Source organism: Coregonus clupeaformis, unplaced genomic scaffold (assembly GCF_020615455.1).
Source record: "Coregonus clupeaformis isolate EN_2021a unplaced genomic scaffold, ASM2061545v1 scaf1087, whole genome shotgun sequence".
Taxonomy (NCBI): domain Eukaryota; kingdom Metazoa; phylum Chordata; class Actinopteri; order Salmoniformes; family Salmonidae; genus Coregonus; species Coregonus clupeaformis.
In genome coordinates, this window is record NW_025534541.1 from 19423 (window position 1) to 40310 (window position 20888).

General features: G+C 41.8%; 1 protein-coding gene across 1 annotated transcript in view; it reads right to left on the minus strand.

Annotated features, from left to right (window-relative positions):
• The window catches only part of LOC121561949 (asc-type amino acid transporter 1-like), a gene marked incomplete at its 3' end in the record, with an annotated part of 40736 nt that overhangs the window by 17918 nt on the left and 1930 nt on the right, over window positions 1–20888 (minus strand). The window contains 2 exon segments of the mRNA XM_045217513.1: window positions 4069–4220; window positions 14425–14629. Of these exon segments, the coding sequence (XP_045073448.1) occupies window positions 4069–4220; window positions 14425–14629 (357 nt within the window).

Consider the following 20888-nt stretch of genomic DNA (forward strand, 5'->3'; position numbering starts at 1 on the left):
CTAGCAGTGATTTATAGATGGCCTGGAGCCAGTGGGTTTGGCGACGAATATGTAGTGAGGACCAGCCAACAAGAGCGTACAGGTCACAGTGGTGGGTATTATATGGGGCTTTGGAGACAAAACGGATGGCACTGTGATAGACAACATCCAATTTGCTGAGTAGAGTGTTGGAGGCTATTTTGTAAATGACATCGCCGAAGTCAAGGATCGGTAGGATAGTCAGTTTTACGAGGGCATGTTTGGCAGCATGAGTGAAGGAGGCTTTGTTGCGAAATAGGAAACCGATTCTAGATTTAACTTTGGATTGGAGAAAGCATGGTGCCTTCCTCTGACACCGCCTGGTATAGAGGTCCTGGATGGCAGGAAGCTTGGCCCCAGTGATGCACTGGGCCGTACGCACTACCCTCTGTACTGCCTTGCGGTCGGAGGCCGAGCAGTTGCCATACCAGGCGGTGATGCAACCGGTCAGGATGCTCTCGACAGTGCAGCTGTAGGACTACGCCCCTACTGGCTGGGATTCAGACACACTACAAATACCACTACACCCACTGTCCTCTCCAGACATCTGATAACCAACATAGATGTGTCACAACGGGGAACACTGAGTTCCAAATTGAACCCTATTACCTTTGAGCCCATGTCGAAAGTCATACACTAGATATGGAAAAGAGTGGCATTTGGGACACATTTAGTCCTAATTTAAAAACCCCCGTGTGAGTCACTGTCATATGGCCACTGTGCTGTCATAATATCATAGCAGTACGGCTGAAACATGGACAGCATGGTGCTGGGAGGCGGTACACTGTGCTGTGATAATATTATAGCAGTATGGCTGAAGCATGGACAGCATGGTGCTGGGAGGCGGTACACTGTGCTGTCATAATATCATAGCAGTACGGCTGAAACATGGACAGCATGGTGCTGGGAGGCGGTACACTGTGCTGTGATAATATTATAGCAGTATGGCTGAAGCATGGACAGCATGGTGCTGGGAGGCGGTACACTGTGCTGTCATAATATTATAGCAGTATGGCTGAAGCATGGACAGCATGGTGCTGGGAGGCGGTACACTGTGCTGTCATAATATTATAGCAGTATGGCTGAAGCATGGACAGCATGGTGCTGGGAGGCGGTACACTGTGCTGTGATAATATTATAGCAGTATGGCTGAAGCATGGACAGCATGGTGCTGGGAGGCGGTACACTGTGCTGTCATAATATTATAGCAGTATGGCTGAAGCATGGACAGCATGGTGCTGGGAGGCGGTACACTGTGCTGTCATAATATTATAGCAGTATGGCTGAAGCATGGACAGCATGGTGCTGGGAGGCGGTACACTGTGCTGTTATAATATTATAGCAGTATGGCTGAAGCATGGACAGCATGGTGCTGGGAGGCGGTACACTGTGCTGTCATAATATTATAGCAGTATGGCTGAAGCATGGACAGCATGGTGCTGGGAGGCGGTACACTGTGCTGTCATAATATTATAGCAGTATGGCTGAAGCATGGACAGCATGGTGCTGGGAGGCGGTACACTGTGCTGTCATAATATTATAGCAGTATGGCTGAAGCATGGACAGCATGGTGCTGGGAGGCGGTACACTGTGCTGTCATAATATTATAGCAGTATGGCTGAAGCATGGGCAGCATGGTGCTGGGAGGCGGTACACTGTGCTGTGTATGTTCTGTATGTGTTATTGCATACAGTTTGACACAACATGTATGAACATAGCTGTATATGTTAACTACTAAATAAGATACATCATTCACAGACTGGTGTGTATGTATGATGTACATACCTGTCTGTCTACATGTATGATGTACATACCTGTACATGTATGATGTACATACCTGTCTGTCTACATGTATGATGTACATACCTGTCTGTCTACATGTATGATGTACATACCTGTCTGTCTACATGTATGATGTACATACCTGTCTGTCTACATGTATGATGTACATAGCTGTACATGTATGATGTACATACCTGTCTGTCTACATGTTGAGAAGCCAACGTACTGTACAGAATTCAGAATGTTTACAAGATAGTTCCTCATATATTGACAGAAAATAACCTGTTCCTCTTTTCACATGTAGAGTATGTGGGTATGTACATCAGAGGCAAACTCGTTCTAATACTTGAGATGCGCTTTATTTAGCCCCGTACAATGCAACCAATGGAATAGCTCCAAAAAAGGGCTCAAAGCTATATCAAGCACACCTGACTCAAGTGCAAATATTTCCATGATTTGTCGTATTTGAGCCATCCAGGTCTAAGATGCAGGTAGTGGATAGTCATTATCACACTGTACTACTACTACTACTACTACTAGTCATTATCACACTGTACTACTACTACTAGTCATTATCATACTGTACTACTACTAGTCATTATCACACTGTACTACTACTACTAGTCATTATCATACTGTACTACTACTACTAGTCATTATCATACTGTACTACTACTACTAGTCATTATCATACTGTACTACTACTACTAGTCATTATCATACTGTACTACTACTACTAGTCATTATCATACTGTACTACTACTGCTAGTCATTATCATACTGTACTACTACTACTAGTCATTATCATACTGTATTACTACTAGTCATTATCGTACTGTACTACTACTACTAGTCATTATCATACTGTACTACTACTACTAGTCATTATCATACTGTACTACTACTAGTCATTATCATACTGTACTACTACTAGTCATTATCATACTGTACTACTACTACTAGTCATTATCATACTGTACTACTACTACTAGTCATTATCATACTGTACTAGTACTACTAGTCATTATCATACTGTACTACTACCACTAGTCATTATCATACTGTACTACTACTACTAGTCATTATCATACTGTACTAGTACTACTAGTCATTATCATACTGTACTACTACTACTAGTCATTATTGTACTGTAATTATACTGAATAGTCATTATTGTAATGTACTACTACTAAATAGTCATCAGTGCACTGCGCTACTACTAAATAGTCATTATGTTACTGTACTTATACTAAATAGTCATTATTGTTCTGTACTACTACTTAATACTCATTATTTTACTGTACTACTACCAAATAGTCATTATTGTAATGTACTTCTACTAAATAGTCATTATTGTTCTGTACTTCTACTAAATAGTCATTATTGTTCTGTACTACTACCAAATAGTCATTATTGTAATGTACTTCTACTAAATAGTCATTATTGTAATGTACTACTACTTAATACTCATTATTGTAATGTACTTCTACTAAATAGTCATTATTTTACTGTACTACTGCTAAATAGTCATTATTGTAATGTACTACTACTTAATACTCATTATTGTAATGTACTTCTACTAAATAGTCATTATTTTACTGTACTACTGCTAAATAGTCATTATTGTAATGTACTACTACTTAATACTCATTATTGTAATGTACTACTGCTAAATAGTCATTATTTTACTGTACTACTGCTAAATAGTCATTATTGTAATGTACTACTACTTAATACTCATTATTGTAATGTACTACTGCTAAATAGTCATTATTTTACTGTACTACTGCTAAATAGTCATTATTGTTCTGTACTACTACCAAATAGTCATTATTGTAATGTACTACTACTTAATACTCATTATTGTAATGTACTACTACTAAATAGTCATTATTGTTCTGTGCTTCTACTAAATAGTCATTATTGTTCTGTACTACTACCAAATAGTCATTATTGTAATGTACTTCTACTAAATAGTCATTATTGTAATGTACTACTACTTAATAGTCATTATTGTTCTGTACTACTACCAAATAGTCATTATTGTAATGTACTACTACCAAATAGTCATTATTTTACTGTACTACTACCAAATAGTCATTATTTTACTGTACTACTACCAAATAGTCATTATTGTAATGTGCTTCTACTAAATAGTCATTATTGTAATGTACTACTACTTAATAGTCATTATTGTTCTGTGGTACTACTAAATAGTCATTATTGTTCTGTACTTCTACTAAATAGTCATTATTATTCTGGACTTACATATGCAGATGGTGGAGAGAAGCCTGGTGGCCAGGTATGGGGGAACACAGTTCTGGAAGGCCGGCTGCAGCACATAGTTGGAGAAGGTGAGAGCTATGACAGCCAGGGTGGTGGGGTACATGATGAGAACCGCACTCCATAGGAGCAGGAACCTACAGGGAGACAACAGAAAGAATAGATACAGTTGAAGCCGGAAGTTTACATACACTTAGGTTGGAGTCATTAAAACTCATTTTTCAACCACTCCACAAATTTCTTGTTAACAAATTATAGTTTTGGCAAGTCGGTTAGGACATCTACTTTGTGCATGACACAAGTAATTTTTCCAACAATTGTTTACAGACAGATTATTTCACTTATAATTCACTGTATCACAATTCCAGTGGGTCAGAAGTTTACATACACTAAGTTGACTGTGCCTTTAAACAGCTTGGAAAATTCCAGAAAATGATGTCATGGCTTTAGAAGCTTCTGATAGGCTAATTGACATCATTTGAGTCAATTGGAGGTGTACCTGTGGATGTATTTCAAGGCCTACCTTCAAACTCAGTGCCTCCTTGCTTGACATCATGGGAAAATCAAAAGAAATCAGCCAAGACCTCAGAAAGAAAATGGTAGACCTCCACAAGTCTGGTATAAACACCATAGGACCACGCAGCCGTCATACCGCTCAGGAAGGAGACGTGTTCTGTCTCCTAGAGATGAACGTACTTTGGTGCGAAAAGTGCAAATCAATCCCAGAACAACAGCAAAGGACCTTGTGAAGATGCTGGAGGAAACAGGTACAAAAGTATCTATATCTACAGTAAAACAAGTCCTATATCGACATAACCTGAAAGGCCGCTCAGCAAGGAAGAAGCCACTGCTCCAAAACCACCATAAAAAAGCCAGACTACGGTTTTCAACTGCACATGGGGACAAAGATCGTACTTTTTGGAGAAATGTCCTCTGGTCTGATGAAACAAAAAAATAACTGTTTGGACATAATGACCATCGTTATGTTTGGAGGAAAAAAGGGGCAGCTTGCAAGCCGAAGAACACCATCCCAACCGTGAAGCACGGGGGTGGCAGCATCATGCTGTGGGGGTGCTTTGCTGCAGGAGGGACTGGTGCACTTCACAAAATAGATGGCATCATGAGGAAGGAAAATTATGCGGATATATTGAAGCAACATCTCAAGACATCAGTCAGGAAGTTAAAGCTTGGTCGCAAATGGGTCTTCCAAATGGACAATGACCCCAACCATACTTCCAAAGTTGTGGCAAAATGGCTTAAGGACAACAAAGTCAAGGTATTGGAGTGGCCATCAGAAAGCCCTGACCTCAATCCTATAGAAAATGTGTGGGCAGAACTGAAAAAGCGTGTGCGAGCAAGGAAGGCCTACAAACCTGACTCAGTTACACCAGCTCTGTCAGGAGGAATGGGCCAAAATTCACCCAACTTATTGTGAGAAGCTTGTGGAAGGCTACCCGAAACGTTTGACCCAAGTTAAACAATTTAAATGCAATGCTACCAAATACTAATTGAGTGTATGTAAACTTCTGACCCACTGGGAATGTGATGAAAGAAATAAAAGCTGAAATAAATAATTATCTCTACTATTATTCTGACATTACACGTTCTTAAAATAAAGTGGTGATCCTAACTGACCTAAGACAGGGAATTTTTACTAGGATTAAATGTCAGGAATTGTGAAAAGCTGAGTTTAAATGTATTTGGCTAAGGTGTACGTAAACTTCCGACTTCAACTGTACTCTTATACTATATATACCTTATACTGTATGTAGACAGCCTGGGTGACGCCGTCAGAATGCGCATAGACTGTAGACTGTACACTGTTTATAATGTATGTACAGCTGTGGAGAGTGCATGGCAAACTATTTGACCTTTTCATGAACTCCGGGAGTCTCCTTGCCTCGGAGACCTAAGGGACATCTCTCTGTGGACTAAGAGTCTCACTTGAAATGAGTGTCATGGGACTATCAGTACAATTTTATATCTAATCCACTTACACAGTAAACACAGCATTACTGGTGCCCATGTAGAGAGGAGTGAAGGAAGGACCAGGATCTGTGGCCGTATTCATACAGAGTCGGAGTATTGATCTTTTTTTTTTTTTTTTATCATAATGAGGAAAATTACATGCACACAGGGGACTTGATCCTAGATCAGCACTTGAAGGGTTTAATTACAAAATGCAATAAACTCAATTTTTTTGGGCATTTGCATTTTTTTCAATACGCCGTAATGACAAAGCAAAAAATGTTTTTTAGAAATTCTAGCAAATCGATAAAAATAAAATATAAATGACATTTGCATAACTATTCACACCCTTTACTCAGTACTTTGTTGAAGCACCTTTGGCAGCGATTACAGCCTCGAGTCTTCTTGGGTATGACGCTACAAGTTTGGCACACCTGTATTTGGGGAGTTTCTCCCATTCTTCTCTGCAGATCCTCTCAAGCTCTGTCAGGTTGGATGGGGAGCGTCGCTGCACAGCTATTTTCAGGACTCTCCAGAGATGTTAGATCGGGTTCAAGTCCAGGCTCTGGCTGGGCCACTCAAGGACATTCAGAGACTTGTTCCGAAGCCACTCCTGCGTTGTCTTGGCTGTGTGCTTAGGGTCATTGTCCTGTTGGAAGGTCAACCTTCGCCCCAGTCTGAGGTCCTGAGCGCTCTGGAGCAGGTTTTCATCAAGGATCTCTCAGTACTTTCTCTGTTAATCTTTCCCTTGATCCTGACTAGTCTCCCAGTCCCTGCCGCTGAAAAACATCCCCACAGCATGATGCTGCCACCACCATGCTTCATCGTAGGGATGGTGCCAGGTTTCCTCCAGATGTGACGCTTGGCATTCAGGCCAAAGAGTTCAATCTTGGTTTCATCAGACCAGAGAATCTTGTTTCTCATGGTCTGAGAGTCCTTTAGGTGCCTTTGGGCAAACTCCAAGCGGGCTGTCATGTGCCTTTTACTGAGGAGTGGCTTCCGTCTGGCCACTCTACCATAAAGGCCTGATTGGTGGAGTGCTGCAGAGATGGTTGTCTTTCTGGAAGGTTCTCCCATCTCCACAGAGGAACTTTGGAGCTCAGTCAGAGTGACCATCGGCTTCTTGGTCACCTCCCTGACCAAGGCCCTTCTCCCCCGATTGCTCAGTTTGGCCGGGTGGCCAGCTCTCGGAAGAGTCTTGGTGGTTCCAAACATCTTCCATTTCAGAATGATGGAGGCCACTGTGTTCTTGGGGACCTTCAATGCTGCAGACATTTTTTGGTACCCTTCCCCAGATCTGTGCCTCGACACAATCCTGTCTTGGAGCTCTACAGACCATTCCTTCGACCTCATGGTTTGGTTTTTGCTCTGAAATGCACTGTCAACTGTGGGACCTTTATATAGACAGGTGTGTGCCTTTCCAAATCATGTCCAATCAATTGAATTTACCACAGGTGGACTCAAATCAAGTTGTAGAAACATCTCAAGGATGATCAATTGAAACAGGATGCACCTGAGCTCAATTTCAAGTCTCATAGAAAAGGGTCTGAATACTTATGTAAATAAGGTATTTCGTTTTTTTTATAGATTTGCAAAAATCATTATGGGATATTGTGTGTAGATTGATGAGGAACATGTTTTATTTAATCCATTGTAGAATAAGGCTGTAATGTAACAAAATGTGGAATAAGGGAAGGGGTCTGAATACTTTCCGAAGGCACTGTACACTGTTCACCCTCTGGATGAAATACATTGTCTATGTGATATTTTCACAATATAGTTAAAACAAATTGATTATTTTAATATTTATTTATTTATGTATCGATATTTTATTACATGTAACTGTTTTAAACCCAATCAGGGTGTATATATAGCGTTTTACCATAAAACATGGTTATTTGGCTCTCTAAAATGCAATATATTTCAAACAAAATCATGTCAGTCTTTTCACTAGCCCATGTCATGGTAAGATTCATCATGTCAGTCTTTTCACTGGCCCATGTCATGGTAAGATTCATCATGTCAGTCTTTTCACTAGCCCATGTCATGGTAAGATTCATCATGTCAGTCTTTTCACTAGCCCATGTCATGGTAAGATGAATCATGTCAGTCTTTTCACTAGCCCATGTCATGGTAAGATTCATCATGTCTCTTTTCACTAGCCCATGTCATGGTAAGATTCATCATGTCTCTTTTCACTAGCCCATGTCATGGTAAGATTAATCATGTCAGTCTTTTCACTAGCCCATGTCATGGTAAGATTCATCATGTCAGTCTTTTCACTAGCCCATGTCATGGTAAGATTCATCATGTCAGTCTTTTCCCTAGCCCATGTCATGGTAAGATGAATCATGTCAGTCTTTTCACTAGCCCATGTCATGGTAAGATTCATCATGTCTCTTTTCACTAGCCCATGTCATGGTAAGATGAATCATGTCAGTCTTTTCACTGGCCCATGTCATGGTAAGATTCATCATGTCAGTCTTTTCACTGGCCCATGTCATGGTAAGATGAATCATGTCAGTCTTTTCACTAGCCCATGTCATGGTAAGATTCATCATGTCAGTCTTTTCCCTAGCCCATGTCATGGTAAGATTCATCATGTCAGTCTTTTCACTAGCCCATGTCATGGTAAGATGAATCATGTCAGTCTTTTCACTAGCCCATGTCATGGTAAGATTCATCATGTCTCTTTTCACTAGCCCATAACATGGTAAGATTCATCATGTCTCTTTTCACTAGCCCATGTCATGGTAAGATTCATCATGTCTCTTTTCACTAGCCCATGTCATGGTAAGATTCATCATGTCTCTTTTCACTAGCCCATGTCATGGTAAGATTCATCATGTCAGTCTTTTCACTAGCCCATGTCATGGTAAGATGAATCATGTCAGTCTTTTCCCTAGCCCATGTCATGGTAAGATTAATCATGTCTCTTTTCACTAGCCCATGTCATGGTAAGATTCATCATGTCAGTCTTTTCACTAGCCCATGTCATGGTAAGATGAATCATGTCAGTCTTTTCCCTAGCCCATGTCATGGTAAGATTCATCATGTCTCTTTTCACTAGCCCATGTCATGGTAAGATTCATCATGTCAGTCTTTTCACTAGCCCATGTCATGGTAAGATTCATCATGTCTCTTTTCACTAGCCCATGTCATGGTAAGATGAATCATGTCAGTCTTTTCACTAGCCCATGTCATGGTAAGATTCATCATGTCTCTTTTCACTGGCCCATGTCATGGTAAGATTCATCATGTCTCTTTTCACTAGCCCATGTCATGGTAAGATTCATCATGTCAGTCTTTTCACTAGCCCATGTCATGGTAAGATTGATCATGTCAGTCTTTTCACTAGCCCATGTCATGGTAAGATTCATCATGTCTCTTTTCACTAGCCCATGTCATGGTAAGATTCATCATGTCTCTTTTCACTAGCCCATGTCATGGTAAGATTCATCATGTCTCTTTTCACTAGCCCATGTCATGGTAAGATTCATCATGTCTCTTTTCACTAGCCCATGTCATGGTAAGATGAATCATGTCAGTCTTTTCACTAGCCCATGTCATGGTAAGATGAATCATGTCAGTCTTTTCACTAGCCCATGTCATGGTAAGATTAATCATGTCTCTTTTCACTAGCCCATGTCATGGTAAGATTCATAATGTCAGTCTTTTCACTAGCCCATGTCATGGTAAGATTAATCATGTCAGTCTTTTCACTAGCCCATGTCATGGTAAGATTCATCATGTCAGTCTTTTCCCTAGCCCATGTCATGGTAAGATGAATCATGTCAGTCTTTTCACTAGCCCATGTCATGGTAAGATTAATCATGTCAGTCTTTTCACTAGCCCATGTCATGGTAAGATTCATCATGTCTCTTTTCACTAGCCCATGTCATGGTAAGATTCATCATGTCAGTCTTTTCACTAGCCCATGTCATGGTAAGATTCATCATGTCTCTTTTCACTAGCCCATGTCATGGTAAGATGAATCATGTCAGTCTTTTCCCTAGCCCATGTCATGGTAAGATGAATCATGTCAGTCTTTTCACTAGCCCATGTCATGGTAAGATTCATCATGTCAGTCTTTTCACTAGCCCATGTCATGGTAAGATGAATCATGTCAGTCTTTTCACTAGCCCATGTCATGGTAAGATTAATCATGTCTCTTTTCACTAGCCCATGTCATGGTAAGATTCATAATGTCAGTCTTTTCACTAGCCCATGTCATGGTAAGATTCATCATGTCAGTCTTTTCACTAGCCCATGTCATGGTAAGATTCATCATGTCTCTTTTCACTAGCCCATGTCATGGTAAGATGAATCATGTCAGTCTTTTCCCTAGCCCATGTCATGGTAAGATGAATCATGTCAGTCTTTTCACTAGCCCATGTCATGGTAAGATTCATCATGTCAGTCTTTTCACTAGCCCATGTCATGGTAAGATGAATCATGTCAGTCTTTTCACTAGCCCATGTCATGGTAAGATTAATCATGTCTTTTTTCACTAGCCCATGTCATGGTAAGATTCATAATGTCAGTCTTTTCACTAGCCCATGTCATGGTAAGATTCATCATGTCTCTTTTCACTAGCCCATGTCATGGTAAGATTCATCATGTCTCTTTTCACTAGCCCATGTCATGGTAAGATTCATCATGTCTCTTTTCACTAGCCCATGTCATGGTAAGATTCATCATGTCTCTTTTCACTAGCCCATGTCATGGTAAGATGAATCATGTCAGTCTTTTCACTAGCCCATGTCATGGTAAGATGAATCATGTCAGTCTTTTCACTAGCCCATGTCATGGTAAGATTAATCATGTCTCTTTTCACTAGCCCATGTCATGGTAAGATTCATAATGTCAGTCTTTTCACTAGCCCATGTCATGGTAAGATGAATCATGTCAGTCTTTTCACTAGCCCATGTCATGGTAAGATTCATCATGTCAGTCTTTTCCCTAGCCCATGTCATGGTAAGATGAATCATGTCAGTCTTTTCACTAGCCCATGTCATGGTAAGATTAATCATGTCAGTCTTTTCACTAGCCCATGTCATGGTAAGATTCATCATGTCTCTTTTCACTAGCCCATGTCATGGTAAGATTCATCATGTCAGTCTTTTCACTAGCCCATGTCATGGTAAGATTCATCATGTCTCTTTTCACTAGCCCATGTCATGGTAAGATGAATCATGTCAGTCTTTTCCCTAGCCCATGTCATGGTAAGATGAATCATGTCAGTCTTTTCACTAGCCCATGTCATGGTAAGATTCATCATGTCAGTCTTTTCACTAGCCCATGTCATGGTAAGATGAATCATGTCAGTCTTTTCACTAGCCCATGTCATGGTAAGATTAATCATGTCTCTTTTCACTAGCCCATGTCATGGTAAGATTCATAATGTCAGTCTTTTCACTAGCCCATGTCATGGTAAGATTAATCATGTCAGTCTTTTCACTAGCCCATGTCATGGTAAGATTCATCATGTCAGTCTTTTCACTAGCCCATGTCATGGTAAGATTCATCATGTCAGTCTTTTCACTAGCCCATGTCATGGTAAGATTCATCATGTCAGTCTTTTCACTAGCCCATGTCATGGTAAGATGAATCATGTCAGTCTTTTCCCTAGCCCATGTCATGGTAAGATTCATCATGTCTCTTTTCACTAGCCCATGTCATGGTAAGATTCATCATGTCAGTCTTTTCACTAGCCCATGTCATGGTAAGATTCATCATGTCTCTTTTCACTAGCCCATGTCATGGTAAGATGAATCATGTCAGTCTTTTCACTAGCCCATGTCATGGTAAGATTCATCATGTCTCTTTTCACTGGCCCATGTCATGGTAAGATTCATCATGTCTCTTTTCACTAGCCCATGTCATGGTAAGATTCATCATGTCTCTTTTCACTAGCCCATGTCATGGTAAGATTCATCATGTCTCTTTTCACTAGCCCATGTCATGGTAAGATTCATCATGTCTCTTTTCACTAGCCCATGTCATGGTAAGATTCATCATGTCAGTCTTTTCACTAGCCCATGTCATGGTAAGATTCATCATGTCAGTCTTTTCACTAGCCCATGTCATGGTAAGATTGATCATGTCAGTCTTTTCACTAGCCCATGTCATGGTAAGATTCATCATGTCTCTTTTCACTAGCCCATGTCATGGTAAGATTCATCATGTCTCTTTTCACTAGCCCATGTCATGGTAAGATTCATCATGTCTCTTTTCACTAGCCCATGTCATGGTAAGATTAATCATGTCAGTCTTTTCACTAGCCCATGTCATGGTAAGATTCATCATGTCTCTTTTCACTAGCCCATGTCATGGTAAGATTCATCATGTCAGTCTTTTCACTAGCCCATGTCATGGTAAGATGAATCATGTCAGTCTTTTCCCTAGCCCATGTCATGGTAACATTCATCATGTCTCTTTTCACTAGCCCATGTCATGGTAAGATTCATCATGTCAGTCTTTTCACTGGCCCATGTCATGGTAAGATTCATCATGTCAGTCTTTTCACTAGCCCATGTCATGGTAAGATTCATCATGTCTCTTTTCACTAGCCCATGTCATGGTAAGATTCATCATGTCTCTTTTCACTAGCCCATGTCATGGTAAGATTGATCATGTCAGTCTTTTCACTAGCCCATGTCATGGTAAGATTCATCATGTCTCTTTTCACTAGCCCATGTCATGGTAAGATTCATCATGTCTCTTTTCACTAGCCCATGTCATGGTAAGATTCATCATGTCTCTTTTCACTAGCCCATGTCATGGTAAGATTCATCATGTCTCTTTTCACTAGCCCATGTCATGGTAAGATTCATCATGTCTCTTTTCACTAGCCCATGTCATGGTAAGATGAATCATGTCAGTCTTTTCACTAGCCCATGTCATGGTAAGATGAATCATGTCAGTCTTTTCACTAGCCCATGTCATGGTAAGATTAATCATGTCTCTTTTCACTGGCCCATGTCATGGTAAGATTCATCATGTCTCTTTTCACTAGCCCATGTCATGGTAAGATGAATCATGTCAGTCTTTTCACTAGCCCATGTCATGGTAAGATTCATCATGTCTCTTTTCACTAGCCCATGTCATGGTAAGATGAATCATGTCAGTCTTTTCACTAGCCCATGTCATGGTAAGATTAATCATGTCTCTTTTCACTAGCCCATGTCATGGTAAGATTCATCATGTCAGTCTTTTCACTAGCCCATGTCATGGTAAGATGAATAATGTCAGTCTTTTCACTAGCCCATGTCATGGTAAGATTCATAATGTCAGTCTTTTCACTAGCCCATGTCATGGTAAGATGAATAATGTCAGTCTTTTCACTAGCCCATGTCATGGTAAGATTCATCATGTCAGTCTTTTCCCTAGCCCATGTCATGGTAAGATGAATCATGTCAGTCTTTTCACTAGCCCATGTCATGGTAAGATTAATCATGTCAGTCTTTTCACTAGCCCATGTCATGGTAAGATTCATCATGTCTCTTTTCACTAGCCCATGTCATGGTAAGATGAATCATGTCAGTCTTTTCACTAGCCCATGTCATGGTAAGATTCATCATGTCAGTCTATTCACTAGCCCATGTCATGGTAAGATTCATCATGTCAGTCTTTTCACTAGCCCATGTCATGGTAAGATTAATCATGTCTCTTTTCACTAGCCCATGTCATGGTAAGATTCATAATGTCAGTCTTTTCACTAGCCCATGTCATGGTAAGATTCATCATGTCAGTCTTTTCACTAGCCCATGTCATGGTAAGATTCATAATGTCAGTCTTTTCACTAGCCCATGTCATGGTAAGATTCATAATGTCAGTCTTTTCACTAGCCCATGTCATGGTAAGATTCATCATGTCAGTCTTTTCACTAGCCCATGTCATGGTAAGATTCATCATGTCAGTCTATTCACTAGCCCATGTCATGGTAAGATTCATCATGTCAGTCTTTTCACTAGCCCATGTCATGGTAAGATTCATCATGTCTCTTTTCACTAGCCCATGTCATGGTAAGATTCATCATGTCTCTTTTCACTAGCCCATGTCATGGTAAGATGAATCATGTCAGTCTTTTCACTAGCCCATGTCATGGTAAGATTCATCATGTCTCTTTTCACTAGCCCATGTCATGGTAAGATGAAAAAATAATACATCTATCTCTTTCACAAGATTTGTTTTTAAATAATGTCAATTTACCAACATTTCTGAAAATGTATATATCGCATTTTGGAATGAAACTCTTCACTTCTCTGAGATGGGCCCTGGATGTTTATGGAAAACCTGGGAATTTTGGGGTAAGTTACTGGATTTTTTGCAACCCTTAATCAGGATTGTGGACATGAAATAGACACGTACCCCACCAGACCTCCGAATATCTCTGTGACGTAGGAGTAGTCTCCCCCTGACTTGGGGATGGTGACCCCCAGCTCAGCGTAACACATGGAACCCAGGGCGCAGATACCCCCTCCACACACCCATACGATGAGCGACAGGCCCACCGAACCAGCATGCTCCAAAACCCCCTTGGGAGAGATGAAGATCCCCGAGCCAATGATGTTACCTGGGGAGCGGAGAACAAAGAAAGAGAGATATACGTTAGTATCAAGTATAGTAGTTTCCTGTGGTCTTCGACAACCTCCCAGTCCTGTCCCCTTGTTGTTACAGTTGGGAGGTGTTATCAGAACAGAAATCTGTTTTCTGCTATCAATTTGATAAACACCCCTAATCATCACACAGCTGTTTCAGATCTGGGCTACCACCAAAGTGGACTGAACTGACCATGGAGCTCTGGTGTTGTTTTCCATGTATCCAAGTCTCTGTTCTGCAGGGTCAGTAAACTGGACTGTACTACACTATGTAACCCTGGCTAACACTGAGAGGTACACTGAGGTCTAATTGGTAGTGATCCCGCTGTAAACGGTTTGTGTGATGTGGAGACAGCGAGGGCTCTGAGCTCCAGGCGAGGCCCAGTGAAGCACGTCATCCATCGCAGTGCCTCTCTGTAAACAAACAGCTCTGTAAATGTAATGATGCTCCAGTGAAAGAACTCTAAACAGTAGATTTCCTCCTGTCACTTCTGATCTGGAGAGAGTACGGTGAGGAGCGGGGAGGATGTTACATAATGCTCTTGTGTTTTGTTTTTGTGTTCTCATCACGAATCATTGCGTCGGCTGGGGAGCCTGGCTCAGATCTGATGTCTATAGTACAGTACTGACGGCTGGGGAGCCTGGCTCAGATCTGACGTCTATAGTACAGTACCGACGGCTGGGGAGCCTGGCTCAGATCTGATGTCTATAGTACAGTACCGACGGCTGGGGAGCCTGGCTCAGATCTGATGTCTATAGGACAGTACCGACGGCTGGGGAGCCTGGCTCAGATCTGATGTCTATAGTACAGTACCGACGGCTGGGGAGCCTGGCTCAGATCTGATGTCTATAGTACAGTACCGACGGCTGGGGAGCCTGGCTCAGATCTGATGTCTATAGTACAGTACTGACGGCTGGGGAGCCTGGCTCAGATCTGATGTCTATAGTACAGTACCGACGGCTGGGGAGCCTGGCTCAGATCTGATGTCTATAGTACAGTACTGACGGCTGGGGAGCCTGGCTCAGATCTGATGTCTATAGTACAGTACTGACGGCTGGGGAGCCTGGCTCAGATCTGATGTCTATAGTACAGTACTGACGGCTGGGGAGCCTGCACAGATCTGATGTCTATAGTACAGTACCGACGGCTGGGGAGCCTGGCTCAGATCTGATGTCTATAGGACAGTACCGACGGCTGGGGAGCCTGGCTCAGATCTGATGTCTATAGTACAGTACTGACGGCTGGGGAGCCTGGCTCAGATCTGATGTCTATAGTACAGTACTGACGGCTGGGGAGCCTGGCTCAGATCTGATGTCTATAGTACAGTACTGATGGCTGGGGAGCCTGGCTCAGATCTGATGTCTATAGTACAGTACTGACGGCTGGGGAGCCTGGCTCAGATCTGATGTCTATAGTACAGTACTGACGGCTGGGGAGCCTGGCTCAGATCTGATGTCTATAGTACAGTACTGACGGCTGGGGAGCCTGGCTCAGATCTGATGTCTATAGTACAGTACTGACGGCTGGGGAGCCTGGCTGAGAAGCAGTGGAACTGTGGAAGATGTTTGAAGAGGCAGTAGTTGGTGGGACAGTTGAGGGTGGAGATAGAAAGCTAGGAAGAAGAGAGTGGCTGTTGTGGTACAATCATCATCCTCCTCTGTGTCTGAAGCTCTGAAGCTCTGTTGAGGACTTCAGATGAGAAGGAGGTGAAGAGTGGAGGCGGGCGGAGCCTGGGTGGAGGCGGGCTGAACCTGGGTGGAGGTGGGCGGAGCCTGGGTGGAGGAGGGCAGAGCCTGGGTGGAGGTGGGCGGAGCCTGGGTGGAGGCGGGCAGAGCCTGGGTGGAGGTGGGCGGAGCCTGGGTGGAGGTGGGCGGAGCCTTGGTGGAGGCGGGCAGAGCCTGGGTGGAGGTGGGCGGAGCCTATAGAGTTACATCACAGCCTACAGGGCGTTGTTAGGGGTTAGTATACATTCTGTGATCATAGCTTCCTGTTCAAGCACAAGCACGCTACACCTGCTACACCACTTCCTGCCTCTCGACTTTGAATGTTAGGCACTTCAACCAGAGAAGGAAATGTTCTATTCTGCTATGGAGATGGAGAGAGGGGAGAGTGACATGACACTTCTCTCCTGCGTTCTGCCTTCTGCGTTGCAGTTGCACGAGAAGAGGTTTTCAGCAGAGAAGAACTTCTCAGGTTCAATCGATTACAGAATGGAGAGAGAGCAGTGACCGTTGCATTCTGCATGTTGTTAGACCTGGCAGCTCTTCTAGGGTCAATGACAAAATAAAGAACCCAGCATCACAGAGAGGCCTCATCTGAAGTAGGTAGGGACAACATCAAACAACGACTAAGTGACGGTGGTACAGTAATAGGAACGCTGAGACACTCTCCTTAATGCACTTGACCTTGTCCAAAAGATATCCTGCCCAGATAATGTAGTGATAAAAACTGCTCACAATATTGGCTTAGTAAATACCATCCAGTCAGTAAATACCAGCCACGTGATTGGCTGAGTTAGAGTGGAATAAGTACCATGGGTGGAACAGACAGCACCATGCAGAAGAGGACAGGATTATATAGTTGACCAGAACATGGCATAAATCCACTACTCAGAATTAGGGTTCGAGATACCAGTTTCACAATACTCTGAAGTATCATGGCAAGCAGACAAAACGTGAAGTGTGACAGCCCTACTCAGAATGAAAGGAGCGAGACAGACTGTCAGACCGTGGGTTGTAGTTGACTGTCAGACCGTGGGTTGTAGTTGACTGTCAGACCGTGGGTTGTAGTTGACTGTCAGACCGTGGGTTGTAGTTGACTGTCAGACCGTGGGTTGTAGTTGACTGTCAGACCGTGGGTGTTCTGTAGTAAGGAGGGGGGTGTTCTGTAGTGGGGGAGGGAGGGGGGTGTTCTGTAGTAAGGAGGGGGGTGTTCTGTATTGGGGGAGGGGGGGTGTTCTGTATTGGGGGAGGAAGGGGGTTGTTTTCCACAAAAGGCCTTTATTACAGACAGAAATACTCCTCAGCATAATCTGAGAGAAATAAGCTTTTTGTGCATATGGAATTTTTGTATGTATTTTTTTATTTCAGCTCATGAAACATGGGACCAACACTTTACATGTTGCATTGATATTTTTGTTCAGCACATACAGAATTAAGATGTACTGATTGTATATGCCTTCACACCACAGTTAATACTTGGTGGAAGCCCATTTGGCCCATTACAGCTGTGAGTCATTTTCATTACGATTCTACCAACCCTCGGGGGGCAACATATATTCATTGTTTTTTGTCACAATTGATCAAGCTCAGTACATTTGGTTGAGAATCATTGACGAACAGCAAAATTCAAACCTTGTCTCGGATTTTCAGGTAGATTTAAGTCTGGACTGAGACTGGCTGGACCATTCAGGAAACACTCAGCACCTCTTGGAAAGCCATTCTGTAGTCTTTGGCATTTAAAATGTGTTTAATTAACCCGCTGAAAATTAAAACTCTGTCCCAGGGTTAACGTTGCATTACTGGGCTTGTATGAAAAAGTGAAAAGAAGGAAGCCTATGTTAAACCATTCTCTCTAAATCATCTATTCTGTTTGCAACAAGGCCTTTAAGTAATACTGGCTCAGTTTGTCTTTAGCTTGATAAAAACAAGGTTTTCTATAGCAAGCACATCCATACGTTCTAAGTCAAGAGGTTGTTGAAATCATCTCAAGACATCATGAGATCAGAAGGATATCACAAGATAGGATCCTTATATGGAATGTGGACCTTGTACAGCATGAATGATTAATGAGATGTTTTATAATGAAACGGGACGGATCATTGTTAATGTAGTCTAATGCATAAATAATGAAACGGGACAGATCATTGTTAGTGTAGTCTAAGGCATGAATAATGAAACGGGACAGATCATTGTTAGTGTAGTCTAAGGCATGAATAATGAAACGGGACAGATCATTGTTAGTGTAGTCTAAGGCATGAATAATGAAACGGGACAGATCATTGTTAGTGTAGTCTAAGGCATGAATAATGAAACAGGGAACAGATCATTGTTAGTGTAGTCTAAGGCATAAATAATGAAACAGGGAACAGATCATTGTTAGTGTAGTCTAAGGCATGAATAATGAAACGGGACAGATCAGTGTTAGTGTAGTCTAATGCATAAATAATGAAACGGGACGGATCATTGTCAGTGTAGTCTAAGGCATAAATAATGAAACGGAACAGATCATTGTTAGTAAAAAAATGTAAATGTAGTCTAAGGCATAGATCATGAAACAGGGGACAGATCATTGTTAGTGTAGTCTAATGCATGAATAATGAAACGGGACAGATCATTGTTAATGTAGTCTAAGGCATAAATAATGAAACAGGGAACAGATCATTGTTAATGTAGTCTAAGGCATAAATAATGAAACAGGGAACAGATCATTGTTAGTGTAGTCTAAGGCATAAATAATGAAACGGGACGGATCATTGTTAGTGTAGTCTAAGGCATAAATAATGAAACGGAACAGATCATTGTTAGTGTAGTCTAAGGCATAGATCATGAAACAGGGGACAGATCATTGTTAGTGTAGTCTAAGGCATAAATAATGAAACGGGACAGATCATTGTTAATGTAGTCTAAGGCATAAATAATGAAACGGGGAACAGATCATTGTTAGTGTAGTCTAAGGCATAGATAATGAAACGGGACAGATCATTGTTAGTGTAGTCTAAGGCATGAATAATGAAACGGGGAACATATCATTGTTAGTGTAGTCTAAGGCATAGATAATGAAACAGGGAACAGATCATTGTTAGTGTAGTCTAAGGCATGAATAATGAAACGGGACAGATCAGTGTTAGTGTAGTCTAAGGCATGAATAATGAAACGGGGAACAGATCATTGTTAATGTAGTCTAAGGCATAAATAATGAAACGGGACAGATCATTGTTAGTGTAGTCTAACGCATGAATAATGAAACGGGGAACAGATCATTGTTAGTGTAGTCTAATGCATAAATAATGAAACGGGACAGATCATTGTTAGTGTAGTCTAAGGCATGAATAATGAAACGGGACAAATCATTGTTAGTGTAGTCTAAAGCATGAATAATGAAACGGGGAACAGATCATTGTTAGTGTAGTCTAATGCATAAATAATGAAACGGGACAGATCATTGTTAGTGTAGTCTAAGGCATGAATAATGAAACGGGACAGATCATTGTTAGTGTAGTCTAAGGCATGAATAATGAAACGGGACAGATCATTGTTAGTGTAGTCTAAGGCATGAATAATGAAACGGGACAGATCATTGTTAGTGTAGTCTAATGCATAAATAATGAAACGGGACAGATCATTGTTAGTGTAGTCTAAGGCATGAATAATGAAACGGGACAGATCATTGTTAGTGTAGTCTAAGGCATAAATAATGAATAATGGATAAAACATTTACAGTATAATAGAATAATCCCACAGTTGACAGTTGCATGTCAGAGCAGAAACTATACCATGAAGTCCAAGGAACTATCCGTAGATTTCCGAGATAGAATTGTGATGAGGCATATATCTGGGGAAGTGTATAAAACAATTTCTAGAGTGTTGAAAATTTCCAAGAGCACAGTGGTCTCCATCATTGGGAAATAGAAACAATATGGAACTACCCAGAGTCTGCCTGGAGGCTGGCCGTCCGACCAAACTGAGCAACTGGGCTAGAAGGACCTTGGTCAGGGAGTTGACCAAGAACCCAATGGCCACTCTGACAGAACTACAGAGTTCTTTGGCTGAGATGGGAGAACCTGCCAGAAGGACAACAGTCTCTACAGCACTTCCTTGGCTTTATGGGAGAGTGGCCAGACGGAAGGCACTCCTGAGAAAAAAGGCACATGACAGCACGCTTGGAGTTTGCAAAAAGACACATGAAAGAGTCTGAGATCATAAGGCAAAAGATCCTGTGGTCTGATGAGACAGAAATGATCTCTTTGGCCTGAATGCAAACCGCTGTGTCTGGAGAAAACCAGGGACAGCTCATCACCCTATCTAACACCATCCCTACCGTGAAGCATGGTGGTGGCAGCATCATGCTATTGGGGATGCTTTTCAGCGGCAGGGACTGGGAGACTGGTAAGGATAGAGGGAACAATGAATGGAGCCAAAAACAGACAAATCCTTGATGAGAACCTGCTTCAGAGTGCAAACGACCTTAGACTGGGGGGTGAAGATTTATGTTCCAACAAGACAATGACCCCA